Raw genomic sequence first — 27,617 nt, 5'->3', positions numbered from 1 at the left:
GAGAGGGAGAGAGATGCCATGAAATTAATGCCCCTTCTAAGTCCCATTAACGCTGACCTTCTAAAGAGCTCATGTGGCTCTTAAAATCTCTCCAGCCAAAACAGCACTGATATGATTGAATTAATGAGAGCTGAAAAGCGTCCAGTGGGCAGTGATGATGCTTCATTCTCCTTTTCCCTTCCCCTCCCCAGCCTCTTCTAAATAAAGATTCTCGCTGTTTCCCTCCGTGAGTGAGCTGCGCGTTCTCCGCTGAGCCAGTACAGAGCGCGATGAAGAAAGCAGTCTAGTTGGCACCAGCTTGGGGGGGTCTCCGGTTGCCCCCTTTTCCTTTCCGCGATCCGGTTGCGGACATGGAACCCTCTGCCCCGATTTGTGCCCTGAGCATCTTCCTTCTCTTCCAAGGTAACTTCCTCTCTTTATTATTGTGCACCCCTTTCTCTTCTCCCTCCACCGCTCCCCTGACCAGGTATGCAAAAAATATTTATTTTCCCTGCCATGAAACATAAGAAACCGAAAACCTCAAAAAAGGCAGAGGGAAGCAGATCTCCAGCTGTTTTCAAGAAGGATTTTCCAGGGTGGATTGGATGAGAGAGAAAAAGCAAGCCTGGAACATTTTCAAATCTCCCAGGGCTTTGAAACAGGTCTGGTGTTTTTCTAAAAGGAAAGCTTTTGTCTTTCCCCCTATAAGCAGCGAGATCTTTTAGCGTTTTAGGACTAGATGATCTCCCAAGACGTCAGAAAACCCCCACTTTCTGCCCTGTGATTTCAAGCCAGAGTCAGGACGAAACCCCTCTATGTTTCCTGTCCTTACAGAGGAATAAAAATTGGGGCCTGGGTTGGTTTCCCCCCTCCTATAAAACCTCTTTCCCCCCCATTCTCTCCTCGGCTTTTACGCTTTGCAGGAATAAAAGCAAATTTGACTGGGTCGTCTAGCTTTCCTGACTCCCCCCCTTCCAATTTACCCCCACTTCCACTGCCTAGCTTATTTCATGCTTGCTGAGTTTAATTTCATACATAGCCTCCGTTTCTTCGGAAGGTGGGAGAATGGCCACGCTGCCTTGTCAGTTTCGTTTAGGGTCTCAAGTTAAAAGGGGGTCCGTCTCCGCATCCTTTTCCACCCGCCTCCCTCTGTCTTGTTCCAGGATGGATCTGGCCGGTTTGTGTGTGTGTGTGTGTGTTGTTGTTGTTGTGTCAATAGTGGGTGTGTGGGAAACTGCACAGCAAGGCTGTTTCTTCCATCCCAACCTCTCACAAGACAGTGGTACCTTAGGTTACAGACGCTTCAGGTTACAGATGCTTCAGGTTACAGAGTCCGCTAACCCAGAAATATTACCTCGGGTTAAGAACTTTGCTTCAGGATGAGAATAGAAATTGTGCTCCGGCGGCACAGCAGCAGTGGGAGGCCCCATTAGCTAAAGTGGTACCTCAGTTTAAGAACAGTTTCAGGATAAGAACGGACCTCCAGAATGAAAAAAACACCTGGATGTACATTTCCAGAATACAAGATACAGTGGTACCTCAGGTTACAGACTCTTCAGGTTACAGACTCCGCGAACCCAGAAATATTGCCTCGGCTTAAGAACTTTGCTTCAGGATGAGAACAGAAATCTCGTAGCAGCGGCAGCAGGAGGCCCCATTAGCTAAAGTGGTACCTCGGGTTAAGAACAGTTTCAGGTTAAGAACAGACCTCCAGAACGAATTCAGTTCTAAACCTGAGGTACCACTGTACTGGAGGTTTGCGTTTTCTGAAATTGGCAGGAAGGTAGATTCCGAACACAGGAGTAATGGAGATTGCTTCAGCCTCAGCGGCGCTTAATTTATTTATGGGATTTGCAGGTTCTGGCGGCCGAGGGACTGAGACGCCTTTCAGAAGGGATCAGGGAAAGGCGTATGAAGAGAAAAGGGCCTGTCAACACCTCTTTATCCCTAGAGCATCCATGTTCAGAGGCAGTGCACCCTCTGACTCCCAGGGGGGCTGGAGGCAATCCACAGGGGGCAGACTGTCCCCTTCCTGGGATCATAAGCGCATCGCAAGCTTCTTTCTATGTCCCGCTTCCTTGGGTGTCCGTGGGGCTGTGAGGGAAGGAGAAAAGCTTTACCCACTTTCTCTTTGATTTATTTATTTAGAATTTTATTTATTAAAGTTCTTAGGTTACATCAGTAAACATTATCATATTACATCACAAGGCTTATTATACTATATTTTTCAACATGTATACAAAGTTTATATGTTAAAAGGAAGAAGAAAAAAAACAAGGGCAAAAAACTATTCCAAAATCATATATATACCAACACTTTGGACTTCCTGTCTATCCCGTTGTATATTCCTTTTTTTCAAATGAATGTACTCTTATTATTGTATATTTCTTTACGTTTTATCTGATACATTCCTATATCAATATGTAAAGTAAAGGTAAAGGGACCCCTGACCGTTAGGTCCAGTCGTGGCTGACTCTGGGGTTGCGGCGCTCAACTCGCTTTATTGGCCAGGGTAGCTGGTGTACAGCTTCCAGGTCATGTGGCCAGCAGGACTAAGCCGCTTCTGGCAAACCAGAGCAGCGCACAGAAATGCTGTTTACCTTCCCGCCGGAGCAGTACCTTTTGATCTACTTGCACTGGTGTGCTTTTGAACTGCAAGTTGGCAGGAGCTGGGACCGAGCAACGGGAGCTCACCCCGTCATTGCGGGGATTCGAACCGCCGACCTTCTGATTGGCAAGTCCTAGGCTCAGTTGTTTAACCCACAGCACCACCCGCGTCCCATATCAATATGTACCCTTGGTCTTATTTCTCAGCTCAGTCTCTCTCCAACATCAATCGAATGCTAGCGTAGATAGTGAACCTTTACTGTATTTTTGACCATATATCTTATGTCTGTCCCACTTTTCCATAATTTTTTGTTTTGAATTGCCTCTCAGGCTATTTGTCAACTGCGCCATTTCAGCAAATTCTTGTAGCTTATTATTCCAATCCATTATCGTTGGGACTTCTTCTTCCTTCCACCCCTTTGCCACCAAAGTCCGAGCTGCAGCCGTTGCGTATAAAAATACCTCCCTAAAGTCATTCAGGATGTCCCTGCCAACACTACTTAACAGAATTGCCTCTGGTCTTTTTAGAAAGGTTATTCCAAACATTTTTTTTTTTTTGGAATAACCTTTGGAATAACATTTCTAAAAAGCTTTACCCATTTTCTCTGTGCCATGTCTAATTTCATACGCTACTATCGTGCCACCTCTTAACATTTTCTCTAAACTAAAAAGTTGGAAGGGCCCTCGAGGGTCATCTAGTCCAACCCCCCTTCAACACAGGAATCTCAAGTATTGCATCCATGACAGATGGCCGCCCAACCTCTGTTTAAAAACTTCCAAGGAAGGAGAGTCTGCAGCTACCCGAGGGAGACTGTTTCCATGCCCTCCAATATTTCTCCGATGAAAATAGGGACGTTCCATTCCATAATGATAATTTTACTGTTTTTATACACCACACATCTTATTGGGTTGCCCCAGCCACTCTGGGCAGCTTCCAATATATTAAAAAACATAATAAAACATTAAACATTTTTTTAAAACTTCCTCATACAGGATTGCCTTCAGACAGCTCGGCGGTCAGATAACTCCATTTGTTGTTGTTTAGTCGTTTAGTCGTGTCCACCTCTTCGTGACCCCCTGGACCAGAGCGCGCCAGGCACTCCTGTCTTCCACTGCCTCCCGCAGTTTGGTCAAACTCATGCTGGTCCCTTCGAGAACACTGTCCCACCATCTCATCCTCTGTCATCGTCCCCTTCTCCTTGTGCCCTCCATCTTTCCCAACATCAGGGTCTTTTCCAGGGAGTCTTCTCTTCTCATGAGGTGGCCAAAGCCTTGGAGCCTCAGCTTCAGGATCTGTCCTTCCAGTGAGCACTCAGGGCTGATTTCCTTCAGAATGGGATCGGTTTGATCTTCTTGCAGTCCATGGGACTCTCCAGAGTCTCCTCCAGCACCAGAATTCAAAAGCATCCATTCTTCGGTGATCAGCCTTCTTTATGGTCCAGCTCTCACTTCCATGCATCACTACTGGGAAAACCATGGCTTTAACTATACGGACCTTTGTTGGCAAGGTGATGTATCTGCCAACTCCATACCCTCCAAGATTTCTCCAATGAAAACAGGGACGTCCTAAGGAAAGACGGGACATTCTGGGATCAAATCAGAAACCGGGACAGCATCTCTAAATCAGGGATGTCCCTGAAAAATAGGCACACTTGGAGGGTCTGTGTTCCACTGTCAAATAGCTTTTACTGCCAGAAAGTTCTTCCCGATGTTCAGTCGGAATCTCCTTCCTTGTAACTTGAATCCATTGGTCTGAGTTCTGCCCTCCAGAGCTGGAGAAAACAAACTTGTTCCTTCTTCCATGTGACTAAGGTGCTACTGGACAATTTTTTTTATATAGTTCGACTACGTCAGACCAACACGGCTACCTACCTGAATCTCTGAGCAGTTTACATTAAAAAGCAACAACCCAGTACATAGACACTGATCCATTTCTGGTTTTCCCACTAAGCTTTTTTCATCACAGCAACCTAATTTAGGGAGGTTACGGACAGGGAGATTCCCTTTCAATGCTGCTACAGTCAGGCCCGTCTTACCCATTGAGGCTAGTGGCACTGGGCGCCAGGGTGCCAAGTTCTGGAGGGCACCAAGCGAGAGTCTGGGGAACACCGAAGGAGCGCGCTGAGTGAGCGAGGGTGCGTGTGCCACTCCTGCTGAGCGCTGGCTTGGTTTTTCCCCTTTTAGCCTGCAGGCGCTGAATTCTGCGGGGCGCTAGAAGGCTAAAAGGGAAAAAACCAAGCCAGCGCTCAGCGGGAGCAGCGCACGGGCCCTCGCTCGCTCGGCGCAGGCCCGCTCACTTGGTGTGCTGCCTGCCGGGTTGGGAAGAGGCCAGCCGGGTTGGGAGGTGCCGCGTCCAGTCTCCGCCCCTCCAGCCCTAAAAAAAGGTCAACAACTCTGAGAAAGGGGGCGGTGCCGGAGGGATTTTTGCACCGCAGCACCAGATATGTTTCAGACGGCCCCGGCTACAGTTGAATGATGGGGATCCAGAAATTCTTGGCAATCTACTTTAAAAAAACATCCATTACCCATTACCAACAGGGGTAACGTTCCCTGTATTTGATGAAGGAGACTCTAATCCATGCAGAGAAAAACTGCTTTTGTGATTCTTCATGAAGTCACAGATGAACATAGGAAGTTCAAGTCGCCTTATACGGAGCTAGGAAGCTGGTCTGACTGAGTCAGGATCATCTACTGTGACTGATAATCTGCTGCCTTGCATCAAGGGAAATCTCCAAGTCACCAGTTTGGATGGCTTTTTTAAATAATATTTTATTCTTTATCCATCTTTAAAGTTGCACTTGTTACTCAACAGTTATATTCCGGTTCAACAAAACAAGTGGCTCCCTGCTCACCTGACGTCAATGTTTACAACCCAAATTACATACAACTGCGTTTAAAGCTTCTGTCTTACCTAATTTCATCCTCTTTAACACGTTTCTTAATATAGTCTGCTGTTTTCTTACACTTCAAACCCTGCTGTGGCCTTCGCATAGGGGAAATAACTTTTTATATAGGCTAGAAAAGGTTTTCCAGTCTTCTTCAAAGGCTTCTAAATTTGTGTCGCTGTGTATTCCGAGATTTCCATCAACCGTTCTTCCTTCGAGGCAGTTTTCTTTCCTCCTTCCATTTCTGTGCACAGAGAATCCTTGCCGCTGTAGCCACAAACATAAATACCATTGAGGCTTTTTAGTTTGGATGGCTTTGAAGGAAAATTCAATATATTCATGGAGGATCAGACTGCTCTTCCTCGACGGCCAGACAAAGGATTGACTCTGGCTGCTGATTGTCAGCAATTGCAAAGGGGGAGAGTTGTTCACGTGTTCGAATCCTGATTTGGTTGGTTTCCCATTGGGACATCTGCTTGTCCACTGTGAGACAGGATGCTGGACTAGGTGGGCCTCTGGCCTCATCCTGCAGGCTCTTAAGTTCTTACCTGGAGATGCCAGGGCTTGAACTAGGTCCATTCTGCTCTAATACTGAGCTATGGGACTCCCTTCCCAGGGTACCTGCTGGATCGCATCATCCCCTGTGTAAAATCTCCATGCCATGACTGCACCGAGTGATGAGAAAAATATATAGGCAGAAGCAGGCCTGTGTAGCAAAGGTGTGCGTCTGTAACATGCTTTCTACCAGTAAATTCTGATTTTGCACACATTTGAGAGTAAGTAAAAGGTAAAGGGACCCCTGACCATTAGGTCCAGTCTCAGACGACTCTGGGGTTGCAGCGCTCATCTCGCTTTACTGGCCGAGGGAGCCGGCGTACAGCTTCCGGGTCATGTGGCCAGCAGGACTAAGCCGCTTCTGGCGAACCAGAGCAGCACACGGAAACGCCGTTTACCTTCCCGCCGGAGTGGTACCTATTTATCTACTTGCACTTTGACGTGCTTTCAAACTGCTAGGTATAGGGTTATAAAGACTAGGACTAGCCGCCTGAGAAACAATTTCTATCCAAATGCGATTTTGGTTTTAAACGCAGTATAAGGTAGTCTTTATGTGAGTATATTGTATTCGTGATTGACTCTGGGGTTACGGCGCTCATCTTGCATTACTGGCCAAGGGAGCCAGCGTTTGTCCGCAGTTTTTCCGGGTCATGTGGCCAGCATGACTAAGCCACTTCTGGCGAAACCAGAGCAGCGCACGGAAATGTCGTTTACCTTCCCGCCGGAGCGGGACCTATTTATCTACTTGCACTTTGATGTGCTTTCGAACTGCTAGGTTGGCAGGAGCTGGGACCGAGCAACGGGAGCTCACCCCATTGCGGGGATTCAAACCACCGACCTTCTGATCGGCAAGTCCTAGGCTCTGTGGTTTAACCCACAGCGCCACCCGCGTCCCACATTTGAGAGTAATCCCTGCTTATTCCAGGTAACTATGTGTAGAGGGGTCACAGCTTTTGGAAAGCGAAATGAATAGTTGAATTAGAAACAAAACAATAACGTTGGCGATAATGATGGGATCAGAGTCGAGTTTAGAACTGGGGTCTTCCTGAGCTTACAAGCTCATTGCCTGTTCTAAATGAAGCAGCGATCCAGGCTTTCAGCTCCACGGTTTTCGCAGCCTCCAATCTTCGGCTTCGTTTAAAGCTTCAGGCCCAAAGAGGCTCGTTCGCCGCTGCGGCAGCTTCAAGACTCTGCTAGCAGCGAATGACAGCAGCAGAGAAGCTCACGGATGCCCTGCAGCCATCGCCCAAGGCAGTGAAAATTCGTAGCCAGGCGGAGATGGAAGAAGCAGCCCCGGGAGACAGGACTCACATCACCCCTGTCGCCCCGTGAACCAGTAAAATGGACAAAACGACTTAACCAGACGCACACGAGAGGTGAAAACAGGAGCAGACTAGTGCGTTTGTAACACTCCTGTATTCACGAGGGTCGCTGTCTCAGTATAAATGCTCGCTCTGCTGCATTTGGTACTGAAATAAAAAAATGAAGGTCTTATATATAGAATAAATGTTCATAAATGTACCAAGCAAACACGTACATAAATATATAAACCACATGTCTGAAGCAGCACAGGAAAACAGCCCGGAAACCATTTTGACTCCCAAACTGACCAAACGATTTCCCTGCAAGGTCAAGGAAAATGGAAAAGCCTCTCCATTGTCTTTTCCTTCACAAATCCTGTCTTAAGGGTATGTCTGTGTATGAATAGGGTGAGCCTGTGACCTGGCTCAGGAACTAAGTATTTATCATTACAAAAGACTGGCCAGGCTCCCCAGGAAATCCAATCAAGTAAGCATTAACAGGTAACCTGCCAGACAGGAGATAAACAATGCACTCAGATTTCTGTTGTAGACCGCCTTTTCTGTGATGTAGGTATGATGTATCTGAGGGGTGGTCTTGAGCTCCAGGGCAGGGAATTTAAAATGTCTATATAAGGGCGGGCACACCTTGGCTCTGGGTCCTCCTCCTGCGTGTGAAGGGGGCACCCTGGTGCAACAGCTCAATAAAGATCAGGCTTACAAGCTGCTTTGCTTCTCAATATTCTCTGGTTGGCCTCTGTTCTTTTCTCCGACTGATGGAGAACCTACAAAAGACTCTACAAGGGCTCTTGTGTCCCCCATAAGGGAATAAGGGCAGGATTTTTGTTTATTACAGTACATTTTCCAACAGCCTGTCCTACAATGAACTAACAGTGAAAGGGATCCTCTTCATTCTCTTTGGTTGAAGATATACCAGGTCCCCATCTGCACCATGCATTTAAAACCACAACCGTACCCCTTTAAATAGTCATGGCTCCCCCCCCAAAGGATACTGGGATTTGTAGTTTAAGGGTGCCGAGAGTTATTAAGAGGCTTCTAGTTCCCAGAGTTCCCTGGGGAGGAGGGATTGGCAAAGCACTCTGGGAAGTGGAGAGGGCTGTCGATGCCTAACAGCCACCATGGCTGAGGTCTGTGTCCAAATGAGGCAGCGATGCTTCTGAAGGCCAGATGCTGGAAACCTCAGGAAGGGAGAGTGGATCTTGTGTTCGAATCCTGCTTGCTGGTTTCCCACAGGTAATCTGGTTGGCCACTGTGAGAACAGGACACTGGACTAGACAGGCATGAAAGATCTTCATTGGCTCCCAGTACGTTTCTGAGCACAATTCAAAGTGTTGGTGCTGACCTTGAAAGCCCTAAACGGCCTCGGTCCTGTATCCCCGAAGGAGCGTCTCCACCCCCATCGTTCTGCCTGGACACTGAGGTCCAGCTCCGAGGGCCTTCTGGCGGTTCCCTCACTGCGAGAAGCCAAGTTACAGGGAACCAGGCAGAGGGCCTTCTCGGTGGTGGCACCCGCCCTGTGGAATGCCCTCCCACCAGATGTCAAAGAGAACAACAACTACCAGACTTTTAGAAGACATCTGAAGGCAGCCCTGTTTAGGGAAGTTTTTCATGTTTAATAGACTATTGTATTTTAATATTCTGTTGGAAGACGCCCAGAGTGGCTGGGGAAGCCCAGCCAGATGGGTGGGGTGTAAATAATAATAATAATAATAATAATAATAATAATAATAATCATAATAATCCTGTTGAAACCCACAAGCCGGATGTCAAGGCAATAAACAACTACCGTATTTTTCACTCTATAAGACGCACCAGACCACAAGACGCACCCAACTTTTGGAGGAGGAAAACAAGAAAAAAAAAAAAAATTCTGAATCTCAGAAGCCAGAACAAGAAGAGGGATCGCTGCGCAGCGAAAGCAGCAATCCCTCTTGCTGTTCTGGCTTCTGGGATAGCTGCGCAGCCTGCATTCACTCCATAAGATGCACACACATTTCCCCTTACTTTTTAGGAGGGAAAAAGTGAGTCCTATAGAGCAAATAATATGGTATTTTACTTTTAAAAGACAACTGCAGGCAGCCCTGTTTTTAATGTCTGATGCTGTATTATTTTTAATATTCGGTTGGATATTCAGTTGGAGGCCCAGCCAGATGGTAGGGGTATAAATACTAAATTATTATTATTTCCTCATGCCCCTGTGTGATTTGCAGGCTCTCAAGGAGGTGTCTACCAGCGGCAGCTGCTGAAAGCCTTGATGGAGAATTATACCCCGCTGGAAAGGCCGGTGGGGGATGACGCACAGCCCATAACCGTCCACTTCACCCTGAGCCTCATGCAGATCATGGATGTGGTAAGATCCTGAGCCTGGACAGGCTTATATGGAAACAATGCACATTGAATATATCACTTTCCCCTCCCCTGTCCATCTTGGGGTTTTCCGTGGGGACCTGTACATGATGCACTAGAAATCTTTCCCTCCTTATTTGCCCTCTGAAGTTCCTTAATGCCTCATCCCTGAGCCTTTAACATTTCCCTCCCCCTTTTTTTGGCAGGATGAGAAAAACCAAGTTTTGACCACCAACGTCTGGCTGCAGATGGTAAGGTCATGGCTTACGGGGGGGCAGAGAAACCAGATGTACCTGTTGTATCGCGGCATCGACTGCGTTGTATCAGTAGCCCTTCTTCTGATCTTAGCAGCTTACCTCTTGCAAAGCTCACTTTGCTTGCTACTTTTGTTTGTTGCAGCTGAGCTCTTGCAAAGCTTACCTTGCTTCCCCCGCAAGTAGTGGTAACTATTGCAATGCATCGTGTTGCTTCAGATGAAGCTCACCTGGGGTGGGAGGACAAACGGGCCCTTAAATATTGGCAACTTTGCCTTGAACAACAGCAGCAACACTCTAACCCTCTCCCTAACTGAACTAAACATTGGCAGGGTCCCATAAACGCTGCTTTTTCTCACCCCCTCAGTACTGGTACGACCATTACTTGCAATGGAATGAATCGGAATACCCCGGCGTGAAGACCCTGCGGTTCGCCGCTAACCAAGTCTGGAAGCCTGACATCCTTTTGTACAACAGGTGGGAGAAGCTTGTAGCTGGGATATTTGGTGGTGTTCGCTGGGTGGGTAATGAGTTGGGCTTCTACAAGAGCCAGGTGGCCAAGTCAACCAGTGGTCAAGGAACTCAGAAAGGCAGCTGGACCACAGCTCTGACCATTCCTGGCTGGGCTTGCTAGGGCCGCTGGGAGCTGCAGTTCAGAGTTTGGAGAGCACCACGTTGGCGACCCCTGAGCTAGAGAATGAAACCTTTGCAAGGACTTGTAAGGAGCAATCTCTTTTCGGAGCGCTCCCACCGACACAAACCTCCCTGGACTCACAGGTGGATGCCCCCTTCTGAGGGAGGTCCAGAGGGTGGCACCAAGGTGGCAGGGCCTTTTTGGTGTTGGCTCCAGCTTTGCAGAACGCTCTCCCCAGTGAAGCCCGCCTGGTACCAGCTTATCCCTGGAAGGAGAGGAAGAGAATTTCATTCCTCAAGAGGCTTTGTGCCTAGACTTCGGAGCTACACGGAGTGGTTCCCCAGGTCCTAGCACAGGACTGTCACACAAGCCTTTACGTCAGGGGTCAGCAAACTTTTTCCGCAGGGGGCCGGTCCACTGTCCCTCAGACCTTGTGGGGGGCCGGACTATGTTTTTTCTGGGGGAAATGAATGAATTTCTGTGCCCCACAAATAACCCGGAGATGCATTTTAAATAAAAGGACACATTCTACTCATGTAAAAACATGCTGATTCCCACGGGTCGGATTGAGAAGGCGATTGGGCCGGATCCGGCCCCCGGGCCTTTGTTTGCCTACCCCTGCTTTACGTGCTCTGATGGGTCAGTTGAAGCAACCAGAAAGAAATCTGATTTAACATGCTTAACATAGAAAATTGAAGGAAAACTACGTGATGATGATCTCTGGATGATACTTGATGCCAAGTAAACTAGCAAAAATGTATGTCAGAGTCAGGTACGTGCTGGAAATGTAAAGGAAATGTAAAAATGTGAAGATAGATGTCAGGGACTCAGGAGCAGGAGCACTGGGGAGAGAGGAATTGGAGAGCGAAGGGGAAGAATCCGAGGGCAGCGTAGGGGAGTATGACAGTGGCCCGAGAGATTCCATGAGCTTCTCCAGCGAATCAGAAGATTCCCAGAAGGGGGCGCCGATGGTCAGGGCAAGGGGGGTCCCAGGGGGGACGCACCAGAAACAAGGAGCCAGAGGGGAACCCCAAAGCAGCAGTGGGGGATCGGGACCAGTTTCCCCACCAGAGCGTAGTGGGGGGGAAGAGTCACATGTGTCAGGGCCAGCGTCTCCTCCAGCGGGGAGAGGAGGTGAGTCAGGGCTGACCACGCCTCCATCGGAGAGTGGGGGAATGGAGGGGAGGTCAGTTGCAGCTAGCCCCCCCGAAGGGGGAAGCAGTGACAGCAGCAGTGAAATGGTCAGGAGGAAAGCTGCTGGCTGGGCGCGCGCGCCAAGTTCAAATGTACAGGCGCGGGGGACAGCAGGAGACCCGGATGGGGAACCAGCTCCTAAAGCCCGCCGGAGGGAGGGGGAAGGCTCAGGGGACTCAGCGTCAGAAGAGTGTAGAAAGGGCGAGACCCCAACGGCCAGGCGCAACCAGAGGCGGAAGGAACAGAGGAAGAGGTGGAGTAAGGCTAGAATCTTAAATTGGTGTCAGGGGGGAGGAGACTCAGACGGAGCATCAGCGGTCTGACAGTTGAGACGTGGGGCTGCGCGCTGCGGCTCTGGAAGTGAAACTGAACTTCAATAAAGACTTTTGTACTTAACAACGAAGCAGCGTTGGTCCTTTGTGAGCTGGGACCTTGGGCAACTCTGACAGTAGATTTTATCACATGTTGTTGGATGTGTAGAGTAGCTAAGGGGTTTGGGGCGATGATATATAAAGGAATGAAATCTGATTTCACTGAGCTTCTTCAACTCTTCCCCTCCCCTTATCCTTTCCCTCCCCAGTGCCAATGAAGAGTTTGACTCCACGTTCCACACCAACGTCTTGGTCAACTCCAGCGGCTACTGCCAGTGGCTCCCCCCAGGTGAGAGGCGGACGGAGAGATCCAGAGGTGGATTTGGTGCCACATAGCGGGAAAGTGGTGTCTTTTGCTAAAGGCAAGGTGGTTCTTTTAAATTGAGATTCAGAAGTCACACAAAACACAAGGGAATGAGAAGATGAAAGATTTTATTCTAAACAGCAAGCAATATATACTTCCCAAGCGAGCGCTTCAATCTGCCACTTGGAAGCCCTAAAAAAGCGGTGAAACGTAGCCTCAGTTTGTGGTCGATCAGTCCGTGCAGGAACTTCAAAGAAACTCTTCCCACAACTATCCAATTTATGGCTAGCCAGCCCTTATGCATAGCTGTCAAGCGTCCCTTATTTGGCGGGGCAGTCCCTTATCCCAGCGCCATGTCCCGCTGCTGTCGCTTATGGATGATGTCCCTTAAATAAGCTCCTGAAGGTAATGGGGCCCTTTATATGTCCAGCTGTCCTTAGTCAACAACAAATTGTTGCTGTTTTTTTGTGTTGAATATGTGCTATATGGTAACTGATGGACCTAAAAGGTATCTAAAGCCATTTGCATGCAACAAAATATGTATTTTATCAAAGTAATTGTTGATCCCTTATTTTGGCTGCTGATCCCTTATTTTCAAATCTGTAAGTTGACAGCTATGCCCTTATAGCTTGCTCATCTGGCTACGTGCAGATCATTCAGGGCTGGATTTAGGCTGGATGAGGCCCTCAGCTTCTGACGGTAATGGGGCCTTTTATATGTCCAGCTGTCCTTTGTCAACAACAAATGTCGCTTTTTTGTTGTTGTTTTTGAATATATGCTATATGGCCATTTATGGACCTAATAGGTATCTAGAGCCATTTGCACATCACAAAATATGTATTTTATCAACATACCATGCTTTTCTGCGTATAAGACTATGTTTTTTTACTCTAAACTAATGTTCAAAATCTGGGCTCGTCTTATACACGGATAGTATCTCCCCCCATTTTCTTAAATGGGATTCCCCCCAAAATAGGGGGCATCTTATACATGGGGGCGTCTTATAGAGGGGGGAAATATGGCAATTATTGAACCGAAATACAATTAAGAAGAAGTATATTAATAGTGAAATAATTATTAAGCTCTAACTTAAAATGATTGGGGGCCCATTACTTACATCATAGGAGTCTATACAACACAAAACACTGTTGCTGTATGTAGGTTTTAGTTTATTTGTTTTTTAACTTATCTTTTGGAAATGTACATCCAGCCCCTCCCCATCCCGAGGGTCTGAATCCCTATTCAGAAATCTCCAAAATACCGGGGGGCTTTGAAGCATTTATGTCGCCGATTACAACAGTTACGGTAAATGTTAAATTAGAGCTCCCCCTGCTGACGACTTCTAAAAAGCAGGGGTTTTTTGTAGCAGGTCAAAACCAGCATGTCAAAAGTCCATTTTGGGGGCCTAATCTGGTCGATTTAATCCGGCCCCCGTGGCAGTATATGCCCTGGGGTAAAATCCTAAAAAAGCTCAGCAACTTCAATCCTTAAAAAAAAGTTCAACAACTTTTAGGTGAAATTATAAAAAGTTTGGGCACCCTGTCATAAGTCCTTGTTTCAGCCTGTCTTTTCCGTTGCATTTTGGCTACGTATATAATTTCCGTTGGTAATAATAATAATAATAATAATAATAATAATAATAATATTAACAACAACAACAACCTTGGTGTGGCTCATTTCGCCCGTTCCCCCTGCCCCAGGCATCTTGAAAAGCACCTGTCGAATCGACGTCCGCTGGTTCCCCTTCGACACCCAGAAGTGTGACCTGAAGTTTGGCTCCTGGACGTACGACGGCTGGCTGCTTGACCTGCGCATGCTGGAGACCGACACCTCTGGCTACGTGGCCAATGGCGAGTGGGACCTCATGGGTAAGGGGGAACCTCCAGCAAACCCAGCGCCAAGCTCCTAGCCCTCATGAGGTTGGGTTTATTATTATTTTAAACAACAGGGCTCCTGAGAAACCTGGGAGCATCTTAAGAAGAGAGCAATTCTGTAACTGTGTTTTGTTGTGGAATGTTACAGATAGGTAGCCGTGTTGGTCTGCCATAGTCAAAACAACAACAACAAAAAATTCCTTCCAGTAGCACCTTAAAGACCAACTAAGTTAGTTCTTGGTATGAGCTTTCGTGTGCAAGCACACTTCTTCAGATACACTGAAACAGAAGTTGCCAGTCCATGGTTTTAAGTTTGGTAATGAGTTGCAATTCAGCAGCTTCTCTTTCCAGTCTATTTCTGAAATTCCTTTGTAGTAATACAGCTACTTTACAGTAGCTGTAAAACCATGGAGAGACCTGGTCTGAACAAAGACATTGGATTCTTATCTCATTATACATGACAAAGCCATTTTTCACCTTCTCACCCCTTGCTTTTTCCTGTAAGACCTATTGCAGTCGTTAAGAGTCGTCAACAGGCTCATCACAGCTATCTGCCAATCACCCATTCCCACCACCCTTCTGAGTAATACCCCTCCCCACCTTCTCACTATATAGAAGGATCTGGCAACTTCTGTTTCAGTGTATCTGAAGAAGTGTGCATGCACACGAAAGCTCATACCAAGAACTAACTTAGTTGGTCTTTAAGGTGCTACTGGAAGGAATTTTTTTTGTTTTCTTTTGTTGTGGAATGTCATTTTTAAGTGCTTGTCAGAAACAAATGTATTTAAACAGTATGTATAGGCAATTGTTTGTTTTTAGGTTTGACTAGCTTGGACCAAGAACAGTGGTGGATTTTTATTTGCCTTACCTTTCATTCAATAATAATAATACTACTAATGGACTTCAAAAACATGTTTTGCTAAATTACCTGTGAACCTGTAAAATACTAATTTTTTTGTTTAGGACTTATTGCACTAATGACAAATTTAAGAAATAAAATGCTTTATTTCTGCAAAAAATAAAAATAAAAAATAGGGATCCAGTGGCTAGGGCTGGGGGAAGGAGTTCAGCTTTGTTCTCATTTAAAGGCATACCTGCCTCTTTCACACTTTTTGAAAAACAGTGCAAACTGGAACGCAGCTATCTTTCTGAATTTGCACTTAGCAGGGCAGTTTTACTGCCAAGTCGGGAGCACAAAATTGCCCAGGTAAAACATGCACATAAATGCATATATATGAAACCTGGTGCAAAGGAAGTCCTGGGCCTTGCAGACTTGAGTGAATGAGAGGGGTGTCAGTTGGGACAGATTTCTTAGACTGGCACGACCAAATCAAACTTGTGAAAATTCCCTGTAAAGGGTACCAGAGGCCAATGGACCTCATCCTGCACACACAGATCTCTGGAATGCCGTTAGACCATCTACTGTTGCTCAACAACTCCGGAATGGGGGGAGAAATTCAATTGCTCTCTCATTTAAACCCAAACTGACCAAATCCACACTTTCCAAGCCAATACATGAATTAAACAAAGCCACCCGCCCAAATTCACACTTCTCTGAATTTTGCAATGCATTTCTCCAGCCGAGCGATATTTAGGATATTTATGCATATACTGCGGTGAAGCGTGCATAGAAACTCATCTAATGTGCAAAAAAAAAAATATGTATTAGGAAATCGCATTGCAAAAATGGTGTGCGGCAGGACTTTTTAAAGTGCAAGTTTGCAAACTGATGTGGGCATGTGGAGGAGAATGGGACCTCAGGCTGGGGGGCAAAAAAACCAACCCCATGAGAAACAGGAAGAAACCAAAACGGATTGATTCTCTGGCGTACGCTGACTCCCTCTTCCTCCTCACCTGCTACAGGTGTGCCTGGCAGTCAGAACAAAGTGTTCTACGAATGCTGCCGGGAGCCCTACCTGGACGTCACCTTTGCGGTCACCATGCGGCGCCGAACACTTTATTATGCCCTCAACATGCTGGTTCCTTGCCTCCTCCTCTCGGCCATGACCTTCCTGGTCTTTCTTCTGCCAGCTGATTCCGGAGAGAAAATTTCCTTGGGTAAGCAGAACAATTCAAGCCGAACAATTATGCTAACTATTGCCTGCGTGGTCCCCCCCTTCCGCTACCTAGCACTTTTGTTGTTGTTTAGTGGTTTAGTAGTGTCTGCCTCTTCATGACCCCCTGGACCTGAGCATGCCAGGCCCTCCTGTCTTCCACTGCCTCCCGCAGTTTGGTCAAACTCAGGCTGGTAGCTTCGAGAACACTGTCCCACCAGCTCGTCCTCTGTCGTCCCCTTCTCCTTGTGCCCTCCATCTTTCCCAACATCAGGGGTTTTTCCAGGAAGTCTTCTCTTCTCATGAGGTGGCCAAAGTCTTGGAGCCTCAGCTTCAGGATCTGTCCTTCCAGTGAGCGCTCAGGGCTGATTTCCTTCAGAATGGAGAGGTTTGATCTTCTTGCAGTCCATGGGACTCTCAAGAGTCTCCTCCAGCACCATAATTCAAAAGCATCCATTCTTCGGTGATCAGCCTTCTTGATTGTCCAGCGCTCACTTCCATACATCACTACTGGGAAAACCAGAGCTTTAACTATACGGACCTTTGTTGGCAAGGTGATGTCTCTGCTTTTTCAGATGCTGTCTAGGTTTGTCATTGCTTTTCTCCCAAGAAGCAGGCGTCTTTTAATTTCGTGACTGCTGTCACCATCTGCAGTGATCATGGAGCCCAAGAAAGTAAAATCTCTCACTGCCTCCATTTCTTCCCCTTCTATTTGCCAGGAGGTGATGGGACCAGTGGCCAGGCACCCCCAAACTCGGCCCTCCAGCTGTTTTGGGACTACAATTCCCACCAACCCTGACCACTGGTCCTGTTAGCTAGGGATGATGGGAGTTGTAGTCCCAAAACAGCTGGAGGGCCGAGTTTGGGGGTGCCTGACCTAGCAGAAGCCCCGGCGTTCAAAGCCCTTTGCAGATTCTCGCAACAGCCCCACGCGGAAGGTCGGTGTTTGTTGTACCCATATTGCAGAAGGAAGGACTGAGGCAGAGGAGTGTGGATGAGGTAGCTGAGCCTTCTGGCAGATTTTCCTTGGGTTGTTGTTGGTTTTTGCCTCTCTCACTTAGACGCTCCTCCAAACCCGTGGAATAACAGCCTGTTTTCCCCCCTGACAGGCATCACCGTTCTCCTCTCGCTCACTGTCTTCATGCTGCTTGTGGCGGAGGTTATGCCGGCCACCTCTGACTCCATTCCGCTCATAGGTATGTACGGGAGGGAGATCGGGAGATGGATTGGTTTGCCCAGGGATGGGCAGACCTTAATTGTGCTCTCTGCTCCTAAATGTGATGGAGCCAAACAATTAAACCCCTGTGTTGCAAACAATTATCAGTAATACCCAAGGCAACACGATGACCAAGTACAACAATGCAATATCAATATAAACTCTTTATATAATCTATACGGAACATAGAACAATATGAAAAACCAAATAAACAGAATCTCATAAATCTCTGAAAGCAAGTCTTATAAGTCTTGTTATGTTACATAACTGTATGACCACTGCTCCATAGATATTGTTGTTATGCAATTCCAGTCACCATATATAGATGGGTTTATGAAGCATTTCTGTATCCTTCTGCTGTGCTGAAGAAGAATTCTACAGAACAGTGGGTACCATATTTTTTGCTCTATAAGACTCACTTTTTCCCTCCTAAAAAGTAAGGGGAAATGTGTGTGCGTCTTATGGAGCGAATGCAGGCTGCGCAGCTATCCCAGAAGCCAGAACAGCAAGAGGGATTACTGCTTTCGCTGCACAGCAATCCCTCTTGCTGTTCTGGCTTCTGGGATTCAGAATATTTTCCCTCTTGTTTTCCTCCTCCAAAAACTAGGTGCGTCTTGTGGTCTGGTGCGTCTTATAGAGTGAAAAATACGGTAGATGGGTTTATGAAGCATTTCTGTATCCTTCTGCTGTGCTGAAGAAGAATTCTACAAAACATATCCGAAATCACTGTTCACTGCGTCTGTTTGCGGACCACTTTGGCAGCGTTGGACGTCATAAAACAAAGCTATAACTGCTTGTTTTCATCAGATAAGAATCTGACCCATTGCTTCATTCAGAGACTTGCATAGTCTACAAAGACTTTCAGAGACTTATAAGACTTACTTTCAGAGATTTATGAGATTCTGTTTATTTGGTTTTTCATATTGTTCTATGTTCCGTATAGGTTATACAAAGAGTTTATATTGATATTGCATTGTGGTACTTGATCATTGTGTTGCCTTGGATATTACTGATTACTACTGCTCCTAACGCGGGTGGTGCTGTGGGTTAAACCACAGAGCCTAGGACTTGCCGATCAGAAGGTCAGCGGTTCAAATCCCCGTGATGGGGTGAACTCCCGTTGCTCGGTCCCTGCTCCTGCCAACCTAGCAGTTCGAAAGCATGCCAGTGCAAGTAGATAAATAGGTACCGCTCTGGCGGGAAGGTAAACGGCGTTTCCGTGCGCTGCTCTGGTTCGCCAGAAGCGGCTTAGTCATGCTGTCCACATGACCCGGAAGCTGTACTTCGGCTCCCTCGGCCAATAAAGCGAGATGAGCGCCACAACCTCATAGTCGGTCACGACTGGACCTAATGGTCAGGGGTCCCTTTACCTTACTGCTCCTAAATGTGATGGAGATGTGTTGCCATGGGCACTTTGTACAGGTTAAGAGATCATAGAATCGTCAAACTGTAGAGCTGGAAGGGACCATGAGGGTTGACTCTACCCCCTTGTAATGCAAAAAACCCCCCTGATTCCTGAGATATACTGCTCTTGTACTTGGAAGTTCCATTTAAGCCTCACATCTGTCAATACACCTGTCCCTCCATGGATTTATTCATTCTTAGTTGCGTGCCAGCAGAAGGCAGGCAAATCTTATAGAAACAATAATTAGGATATCACTGCTAGGTAAAAAAGGTAAAGGGACCCTGGCCATTAGGTCCAGTCGTGGCCGACTCTGGGGTTGCGGCGCTCATCTCGCTTTACTGGCCGAGGGAGCCGGCGTACAGCTTCCGGGTCATGTGGCCAGCATGACTAAGCCGCTTCTGGCGAACCAGAGCAGCGCACGGAAACGCCGTTTACCTTCCCGCCGGTGCGGTACCTATTTATCTACCTGCATTTTGACGTGCTTTTGAACTGCTAGGTTGGCAGGAGCAGGGACCGAGCAACGGGAGCTCACCCCATCATGGGGATTCGAACTGCCGACCTTCTGATCGGCAAGTCCTAGGCTCTGTGGTTTAACCCACAGCGCCAAACCTGTCAATTCCAGTTTCTCATTTTCCAGTTTTCAGCTTGCCGCTGTGTCGTTTTTGATTTTTAAAAGTAAGCACAAATATTTTTTTTTGCTGCACATCTTCGAATATACACAATTTTGCAAGCAAATTCCCCCAACTCGTTGCATTTTTGTATGCTGTTCTCAGGAAAATGTATTCCTTTTCCTGCAACTTTCCCCCTAACATATGCATTTTCGTACATATTTTGTTTGCAAGAAGTTTCGGGGGATTCGCTGGTTAGCGTTTTGATTCAGAAAGTGTGAATCAGGCAGGGTGTGATCCTGCAAGATCTGCCCACCCTTCCTGATGTGCACTTCAGAATCCTCTGAGTCCTTTCTCTCTGCCTCTAGGACAATACTTTGCCAGTACGATGGGCATGGTGAGTCTCTCTGTGGTCGCGACCGTCTTTGTGCTCCAGTACCACCATCACGACCCGGACGGCGGCTGCATGCCCAGATGGGTAAGAGCTTTTAAAAATCCGTTTTCAGAATCGCTGCCTTGTATCCAACGTAGGCGACATTCATGGCATTCCTTTTATTTTTCTTAAATCTTTTTTATTAATTTTTATTAATTTCCCAATAAAAAACATCCAGTTAACATATCAAACCATAATCCAATAAAAATAATGAATGTTAGAATGATGTTGGATAGAAATTAAGTGGTTTCCAGCTGTAATGCTTTAAGAGAATATGGAAAAAGGGTTATAAATAGGTAAAAACATAATTAAAATGATGTTGGATTGGAAATAAGTGGTATTAGCAACAAAGTTAATAAGAATATGCAAAAATGAATTGATAATGGATGAAAATACAGAGTTATAAAATGTTAAGATATAGAGTTAAGATAAATGAAAGAGGGTAAGGATTTGCTGATTTGATTATTTAAATGGGAATACAAGAAGGGGAGGTGTGAGGAGGTCAAAGAAACAAGCAAATGAGTTTTAAGTTATGAAAAATGGAATTGTTTTTAATTTTTCTTATTTTTTCTGTGTTTTTATATGTTGTATCTTTCTTTTTCTTTTTTCTTTTATTATGTGTTCTTGCATATTTGTTTTTGTAAAACCTCAATAAATATTTCTTTAAAAATAAATAAATAAAGAACTAAAATAAAAAAAGACCAAATTATCATCCAAATTATATTTATTAATTTTTTGGGGATTCCCATAATCTGGACCTTGAAGCATATCTCCAAACCTCAATCCTGCTTCTCCTCATTGTTTCCATATTTTCCACATCTCGATTTCAACACTTTAAACTTCTCTGTCTCTGGCTCTGCGTCATTCCTTTCAAAGCACCAGGATCCCACCATAAACACTGTCTTGGCTTCCCCCAGAGAATCATGGGAGCTGTAGTTTGTGACGGGTGCTGAGACTGGTTGCTAGGAGACCCCATTCCCCTCACAGAGCTACAATTCCAAGAGGGATTAAGCATCCATCCCTCTTTTTTCACGTATGTAACAACGGCGGCTAGGATTCACTACGCACAAAAACGGAAGATCCCACCAAAGAATGGGGAAGTGAGGTGATGGATGATGTAGAACTGGCCAAGTTTAACAGCCAGATTAAGAGAATCTAGTGATGATTGCTTTGTGGAAGGCCGGAAACACTTTTTGGACTACAGTGGTACTGTACCTCTGGATACGAACGGGATCTGTTCTGGAGCCCCGTTCGCATCCTGAAGCGAATGCAACCCGTGTCTGTGCATGCCACAACTTGCCGCTTCTGTGCATGACGTCATTTTGAGTGTCTGCGCATGCTCAAGTGGCGAAACCTGGAAGTAACGCGTTTCGTTACTTCCGGGTCGCCGTGGAGCGCAACCCGAAAATGCTCAACCTGAAGCAACTTCAACCTGAGGTATGACTGTATTTAACTCGTGATGAACTTCACAAGCAGGATTTGAAATATGAGCAACAGGAGGAATTGGAGAATGCAGTATGGATGGGATGGTATAAAAGAGAAAAGGTTTTGTGCGGCAGAAGGGGAGAAATAAAAACACCATGGAATATGGGATGGGAAGCTGGAAAAATGTCTTACGTATGGAAGCGTGCATGTCAAATTTTTGAAAATTTAATAGCAATTTATTACAAAAAATGAAACCACCCACCCCTCTTTCCAGGGGATTCTGGGAATTGTAGCTCATCCGACCAACTCACAGCACCATTAACAACTGACAGTTCCCAGAATTCTTTGGGAGAAGCCAAAATGGTATCATAGTGCTTCAGATGTATGATGGAAACTTGGTCCAAGAGCATTTATTGGTTTCCGAGTTGTTGTTGACCTTCCCCTGACGATCCGCTCTTTCTTCCCTTCCCTTGTGGACCCTCCCTCCTTTCTTGGTCCTGTAATAAACGGAGTCCCCGTTTCCCCTCGCCCGTAAACTCCATTCCCTCTCCCTTATCGTCTTGCTGTTTCCACGCAGGTCCAGGTGGTGGTGTTGCAGTGGGGAGCCTGGCTTCTGCGCATGCGCCAACCCGGCGAGGACCCGGTGGGGCGCCCGCACTGCGCCCCCAGCCTGCTGAGTTGCAGCTCGGACAGCAGCGACGGCAGCGGCACGCCGACCCGGCAGGCCCGTCTCCCCGTGGCGCTGGCCAACGGCAACCTCGCCTACCCCGCGGCGCTGCTCCCGGCCAAGCCCCCCGACGTGCCGCGCCTGTTCCTCCCATCACCGGAGCTGCCGTCCTCCAGCCCCGAGGAACTGCTTGCCACCCCCGAGCTGGGCCGCATCCTGGAGGAACTGCACTATGTGGCTCAGTGTTTCCGGGGCCGCGACGCCGCCCAGGCTGCCTGCAGCCAGTGGAAGTTTGCGGCGGCCGTACTGGACCGGCTGTGCCTGGTCACCTTCGCTCTGGTCCACATCGTCTGCTCCATCGGCATTCTCATGGCCGCGCCCAACTTCCCCGAGGCCATCACAAAGGACTTCCTGTGACCTTAAGCCCGCAAAACGACAGGTTTCCCCGACGCCTAGGTTTTGGCGTCCTCCCCTCGCGGCAGGACAGGTCTTTCTAACATGGCTTCCCTCCCTACCGGCAGGATGTTGCTAGGGGCTTCCGGTGAGGAGTATCCAGGACAATTGAGGACAACCGGCCAGGACTTCCGACCCACTTGTTAACGCTGTCCTGCCAAGTTCTGTGTGCTCAACAGGAGGACCAAACGGACACCATACCAACACCCCTGTCCCTCATGCCAAGTCCGTAACACTCGCCCTGAAGGATTTCAGATCATAGCTGTCAACTTACAGATTTGAAAATAAGGGACCAGCAGCCTCGAAAATAAGGGATCAGCAGCCAAAATAAGGGATTTTCCCGGCACAGGTATGTTCAACTTCTGAGCCCCTCCCAGCCAAAGGCAGAAAGCCCAGCCAGCAGCCAAATGAAGCCTCAAGCGGTGGTTCCCACAGCGCAGCAACCCGGCAAAGGGGACGCAGCAAGGAAAACCACCGTCACCTCTCCGCTGGGAAGCGCTGAGCAAAGGCGAGTCCCCAGGCAACGCGGCCGATTTGATCGGCACAAGGCATGCAAGCTCCACCCCCCAGTCGTTCTCAGACTCCTTATTGGGTGAGCAACGCAGCCAAGCAACACAGTTGGAGCCTCCCCCCTCCCTGGCCGGCAGGGAGGGTGGGAGAGGAGCTGCTTCCTTTGAAACCCGGGAAATTTAAGGAACATCATCAATAAGGGACAGCAGCGGGACACGGCGCTGGGATAAGGGAGTTTCCCGCCAAATAAGGGACGGTTGCTATGTTTCAGATTCAAACTTCCTCTAGAATTTACCACTCGTTGTTTTTCTGAGAGGGGCCTATTTGAGCCTGAACGCCACGGATGTCAAAAAGTCCTCATTCTCCACCCAGCCCCACTGCTGCCGCACGCAGCGCTGTTTCCCTTCTGCTGCAGTTCATCTTCTGCCAAAGGTTATCTGTCTTGCTGCCCGCTGTGGTGAAATTACATAATATATGTAATGAATTACCCCGGCGTTTATCTTACGCTTGGCCCCGTGCATTTTGGTGAAAATGAAACACAGAGTAAATGGTGTGTTAATCGGCCTTGTGTCGTTTACAGACCAACAGCAGCAGCAAATACCAATTGCATTTGCTGTCTCCATTTCCCTTCCACGCTTGGGACGACTAAGCGAACATGGTCCACTTCCACGCCATAGTCCGGGAACTCCTAAATCAGTTTGGGAGCCCTGACCTGGTTTATAAACCCCGGAGGAGGTTTTCGTGGAGACCCTTTTATAGCAAAGGAAACTAAATCGATTCACATGTCTTTGTGTGTACACATCCCGCGATGGATCGTGGCCAGGGATTCAAGCCCTGCCCCAGCAGCCTTGAGCCAAGGCCACACGGCCACTCTCTCTGCCTCAGTTTTCCTAGGCTGTAAAATGGGAACATCCCAAGCTACCCTCTTGCCAGGGTCTGCTATGAAGTCAAAGGATGCAATGAACTTTATGAAAGCGTTTTCGCAACGGACGAGGTTCGGATTCACTGAATGTGGGAATGTTTTTATTGTGTCACACAGTACCAATCTTTCTTCGAAAGGCAATGCTATGAACATTCGCATGTTCACAGTTTTGTGTATGTTAACAAGAGATTGCTAAATGTGATGCCAAAAGGAAGAGGGGTGTATCTTTCCATTTTGATGGTTTCTTTGTGATCTTTCTGATTCCCGCCCCCCCGATATAGTGTGTTATTATTTATGGTGGCATATATATAAATGTATTTTTTTTAACACTTGCCTTCCCAGGAGGACAGAGAATGTTAGCCAAATCAAGTACACCTTTTCTCTCCTCTTTTCACAACTTTTCGTAACCACTACAGTACCTCTAATTGATGGCAACATAGACTGGATTTGCTTTTCATTTAATTTTATTTAGACAGAAAAAAATTAAATTATTAAAAGTGGCAATAAATAATCAATAACTTAAGCATTGATATTGTCTGAAACATATAATCCAACTCTTCGTTTTTTCTTAAAATTCCTCATCACTAAAAGTTCTTCTGATTTTGGGGGTCCCCCCCTTCTTTATTTTTTCCCTCATTTTTTCCCTTTTCTCCTTCTAAATAAAATGTCCAAGTAGTAAACCCACCTCCCACCCTAGAAGGGAAAAAGAAAAGAAAAAGAGAGAGGGACAGAGAGAGAAAGAGAAAGAAAGAAAGAAAGAAAGATTAAAAAATCCTCTAAAATCAGAAAAGTTAACATGGTGATGGATAGGAAACCCTTTTTTAAAATTTAATTGCAGCTAATCGCAATGGAATTATTTACAATTTCTGGATCAGCAAAAGAGACTTGTAAACATATATTTCTTTTTTCTTCTCTTTCTTTCCTCATGGTATATAACCTTGATTTCAGAGCGCTTGTGAGCATGAGAGGTTTCTGAGCACGGAGGGAGAGAGAGAGAGATTATGGTATGATATCCCCAGCCCTCCATCCTTAGGGGAGACATAGGTAAAAATAAATACAAGGAAGGACAAAGACCTTCTGTTTTGCAGTAGGGGGAAGCGGAAGAAGTAGGTTTTGGTCTCTGGGCTTGTTGGGTTAACTTTACACACACCAAACTACTCAAGAGGGGAGAGTGAGCGTGGGGTGTGTTTAAGCAGAAAGGGAAGAGAAGTATTTTGGGTATGGGGTCTGACAGAGCTGAAAGATAAGGGATGGGTAATTCAGTCAGTACCGAAAATGGGGAATTTCTGGTAAGCAAGGAGCTTAACTTAGGAAGAGACACCCTGTGTTTGGAGATCCAGCTTTGGTGAGAATCCTTTGACTTGCTTCTCGGTGAGCGTTGAGTCCGTTCCGTGTCCTCGGATCACCACCCAAACATAAACAAGATCTGGACAGCAACTCTGCCATTAAGGCCCTGCAGGACAACCGGGTGTATAAAACTGCTTGCCAAAGGGCAGTTGGTCCTCCTCACGTGTTCGGATATGGAGATACGAAGGTTAAGGTCTGGTTTCTCTTGAGATTTTTTTATTTGCCTTTCTTTCGCCCTCTCCGGAAAACCAAAGAATGGATTCGCATGGCGGGAGGGGGATGAGCGGAAAGATTAGCTGTGAAACAGCTGGCAGAAAATGTGGTTAATCCAAAAGATCTCTTGGCCAAAATGGATGCAGGTGGCTTCAGGAATGCTGGGAAGTTTTGGCAGCAACCTCGCGGCTGATTTGGAGAGAGAGTTGGGGCTGATTTGGAGAGGTGGGCAACTCAGAGATCTTGCAGCCGGCCTCTTTATGGGGCATAGGCTGCATCCAGTCTGTCTCTGCTCATCTTGTGAGGGATACGCTGAATGCCAACGGGAAGGAGTATCACATTTCCACTGCCCTCCAGTTCTGGCTGGCCGGATACTCAAAGACCAGGTGTTTCCATTTTCCCCACTGGGTGGTTTTTGGTGTCCTCCTTTGAAAGGCTCTCCTACATCAGCCAGACTGTGTTGCCCAGAGGGAAGCTGGCAGGAAACGGTGGCCAAAAGAGTTCGGGTTTAATTTCAGGTTTGCATGTGGCTCTTTCTCCAGAGAGGCCCTCTCCTAACACAACCAGAAAAGCCTTCAAGTTTTTGTTTCTCTGTCTTAATCACTTTGTCTGGGGTCCCCGGAGCCTCACATGCCATCTTAGGCTCAAAACAAAAAGTTTGCTCGTCCAGTTGTTGGGTTATTTTGACCCCCTCCTTCCTCTTTGAGGTTTCGCCCATCCTCGAAGCATTTCTGGATCCCTGAATGGCAATACCAAGATACTTGGGGGGTGGAGGAGAGGCACATTTCCCTTTGATATGAAAAAATATAAGTTTCCACTCTGATCCATCCACCCCAAACGCAGATACGACGGGCGGCGATAAGTTTCCAGGAGAAGAGAAGAGGGAGAGCGGTTTTGCGGTGGTTGTTTCCGGGGGTGGGGGAATATGACGACATGCTCTTTCAAAGCCCGGTGGGGAGAGAGGGTCTGGACAGGCTATTTTTTTAGGGTGAGGACAGCTGCACTTCCACCAGTGCTCCTGTGGCTTTAAACAGCAGCATATCTGAAAAATATTGGCACCTATAATCTCTTGCATGCCTGCATTGTATGATTAAAGGTTTCCACTCCTAAATGGTGGGCAGGTTGCTGATATTTGCAGCGGCAAGTATCCAACAGAACCCCCCACCTCTCCCAAAAAAGCTACTTGCAGGGGAGGCTGCCTTGCTGCACCCCTGTATGAGGCCCTGGTCTGAGATTTCCTGAGGAGGCACTCTCAGGGCAGCGACTCGTGCAGAGCTCCTTTGGGGTTGTTTTACACTGGCCTGCGTGGTCCCAAAATCAACCTTTCTGTTTTAGCAAAGCTTTCTCTCACCTCCTGAGAGGTTGCCTGGATCAGTGTAAGAAATTGGGTGGAGAGTGGATTATCTGAGGCCCACAAGCTGCCCGCAAACCCCTATATCGGCCCATTCCTTAGCCACCCCAAGTCCCTAGGTTGCTGCACCCTAACAGTGCGAGAGCAAAAGGGCTGAGGACCCCAAAGGTGAGGCTGGGTTCCTCTCCGGTTTGGTCCCGAGTCCATCTGTCTTGGTGTTTCTTCTGTCCAAGCTTGCCTTGTCCTAAATTTCCTTCCACCTTGAATCTTGCTTTTTAAATTATTATTCTAAGCAGGGCTTTCTTGAGCTGCATGCCTTGGTGACTCCGGTTCCCACAATGCAGTTCTTCTTGGCTGGGTTGGGGGGAGGGAGGGGGCAAGGATTGGAGTGGACGGAGTGGGGAGTGGGGAAAGCCCTGTGGCTGGCAGAAGGGGAGATATATATAGAGAGAGATATATAGTGAGCCTGTCTCATTGCTCATCCCGTCTTCGGAGAGGGCCTTGGTTGGCGCAGCTGAAGGGGGATCTTCCGGGTCTCCGGCCACTGAGGAAATTGGTGCCCCTCGATCTCAGAGAGCCAGTGGCTTTCCTATTATCTACGAGGAGGAAGAAGAGCAGAGGAAGAGAGGAAGGGGGCAGGAGGGAAGGGGGAGACATCAAGGGGGCTTTGTTCCTCCAGTAAGCTCCAGAC

The 27,617-nt window shown here is 47.2% G+C and overlaps 2 protein-coding genes across 3 annotated transcripts in view; one reads left to right on the top strand and one right to left on the bottom strand.

Moving 5' to 3' along the window:
* Window positions 1-24,779, top strand: LOC310751729 (neuronal acetylcholine receptor subunit alpha-7-like). Its single transcript, XM_083591301.1, has 10 exons — window positions 1-402; window positions 9,556-9,695; window positions 9,898-9,942; window positions 10,313-10,422; window positions 12,354-12,433; window positions 14,149-14,316; window positions 16,186-16,380; window positions 17,486-17,572; window positions 19,974-20,083; window positions 22,041-24,779. Exons 1-10 carry the CDS (start codon window positions 351-353, stop codon window positions 22,545-22,547), a joined length of 1,494 nt encoding a protein of 497 aa, XP_083447427.1. The 5' UTR covers window positions 1-350; the 3' UTR covers window positions 22,548-24,779.
* Window positions 24,467-27,617, bottom strand: part of CELF3 (CUGBP Elav-like family member 3) — an 84,103-nt gene continuing 80,952 nt past the window's right edge. For both annotated transcript variants that reach the window (XM_083591321.1, XM_083591320.1), the window contains exon 13: window positions 24,467-27,617. The gene's annotated coding sequence lies outside the window, so the exon portion shown is untranslated.

This window comes from Podarcis filfolensis (assembly GCF_964270895.1).
Source record: "Podarcis filfolensis genome assembly, chromosome: 16".
Lineage (NCBI taxonomy): Eukaryota > Metazoa > Chordata > Lepidosauria > Squamata > Lacertidae > Podarcis > Podarcis filfolensis.
The sequence above is the reverse complement of the archived record's forward strand: the minus strand, read 5'-3'. Positions and strand labels throughout refer to the sequence as shown.

Excerpts from the sequence above, each read along its gene's own strand:
- LOC310751729 (XM_083591301.1), top strand. The coding sequence starts at position 351 with ATGGAACCCTCTGCCCCGATTTGTGCCCTGAGCATCTTCCTTCTCTTC. Across the intron at positions 9,696-9,897 it reads TCATGCAGATCATGGATGTG|GATGAGAAAAACCAAGTTTT; the intron begins GTAAGATCCTGA and ends TTTTTTTGGCAG. Across the intron at positions 14,317-16,185 it reads TGGCGAGTGGGACCTCATGG|GTGTGCCTGGCAGTCAGAAC; the intron begins GTAAGGGGGAAC and ends CACCTGCTACAG.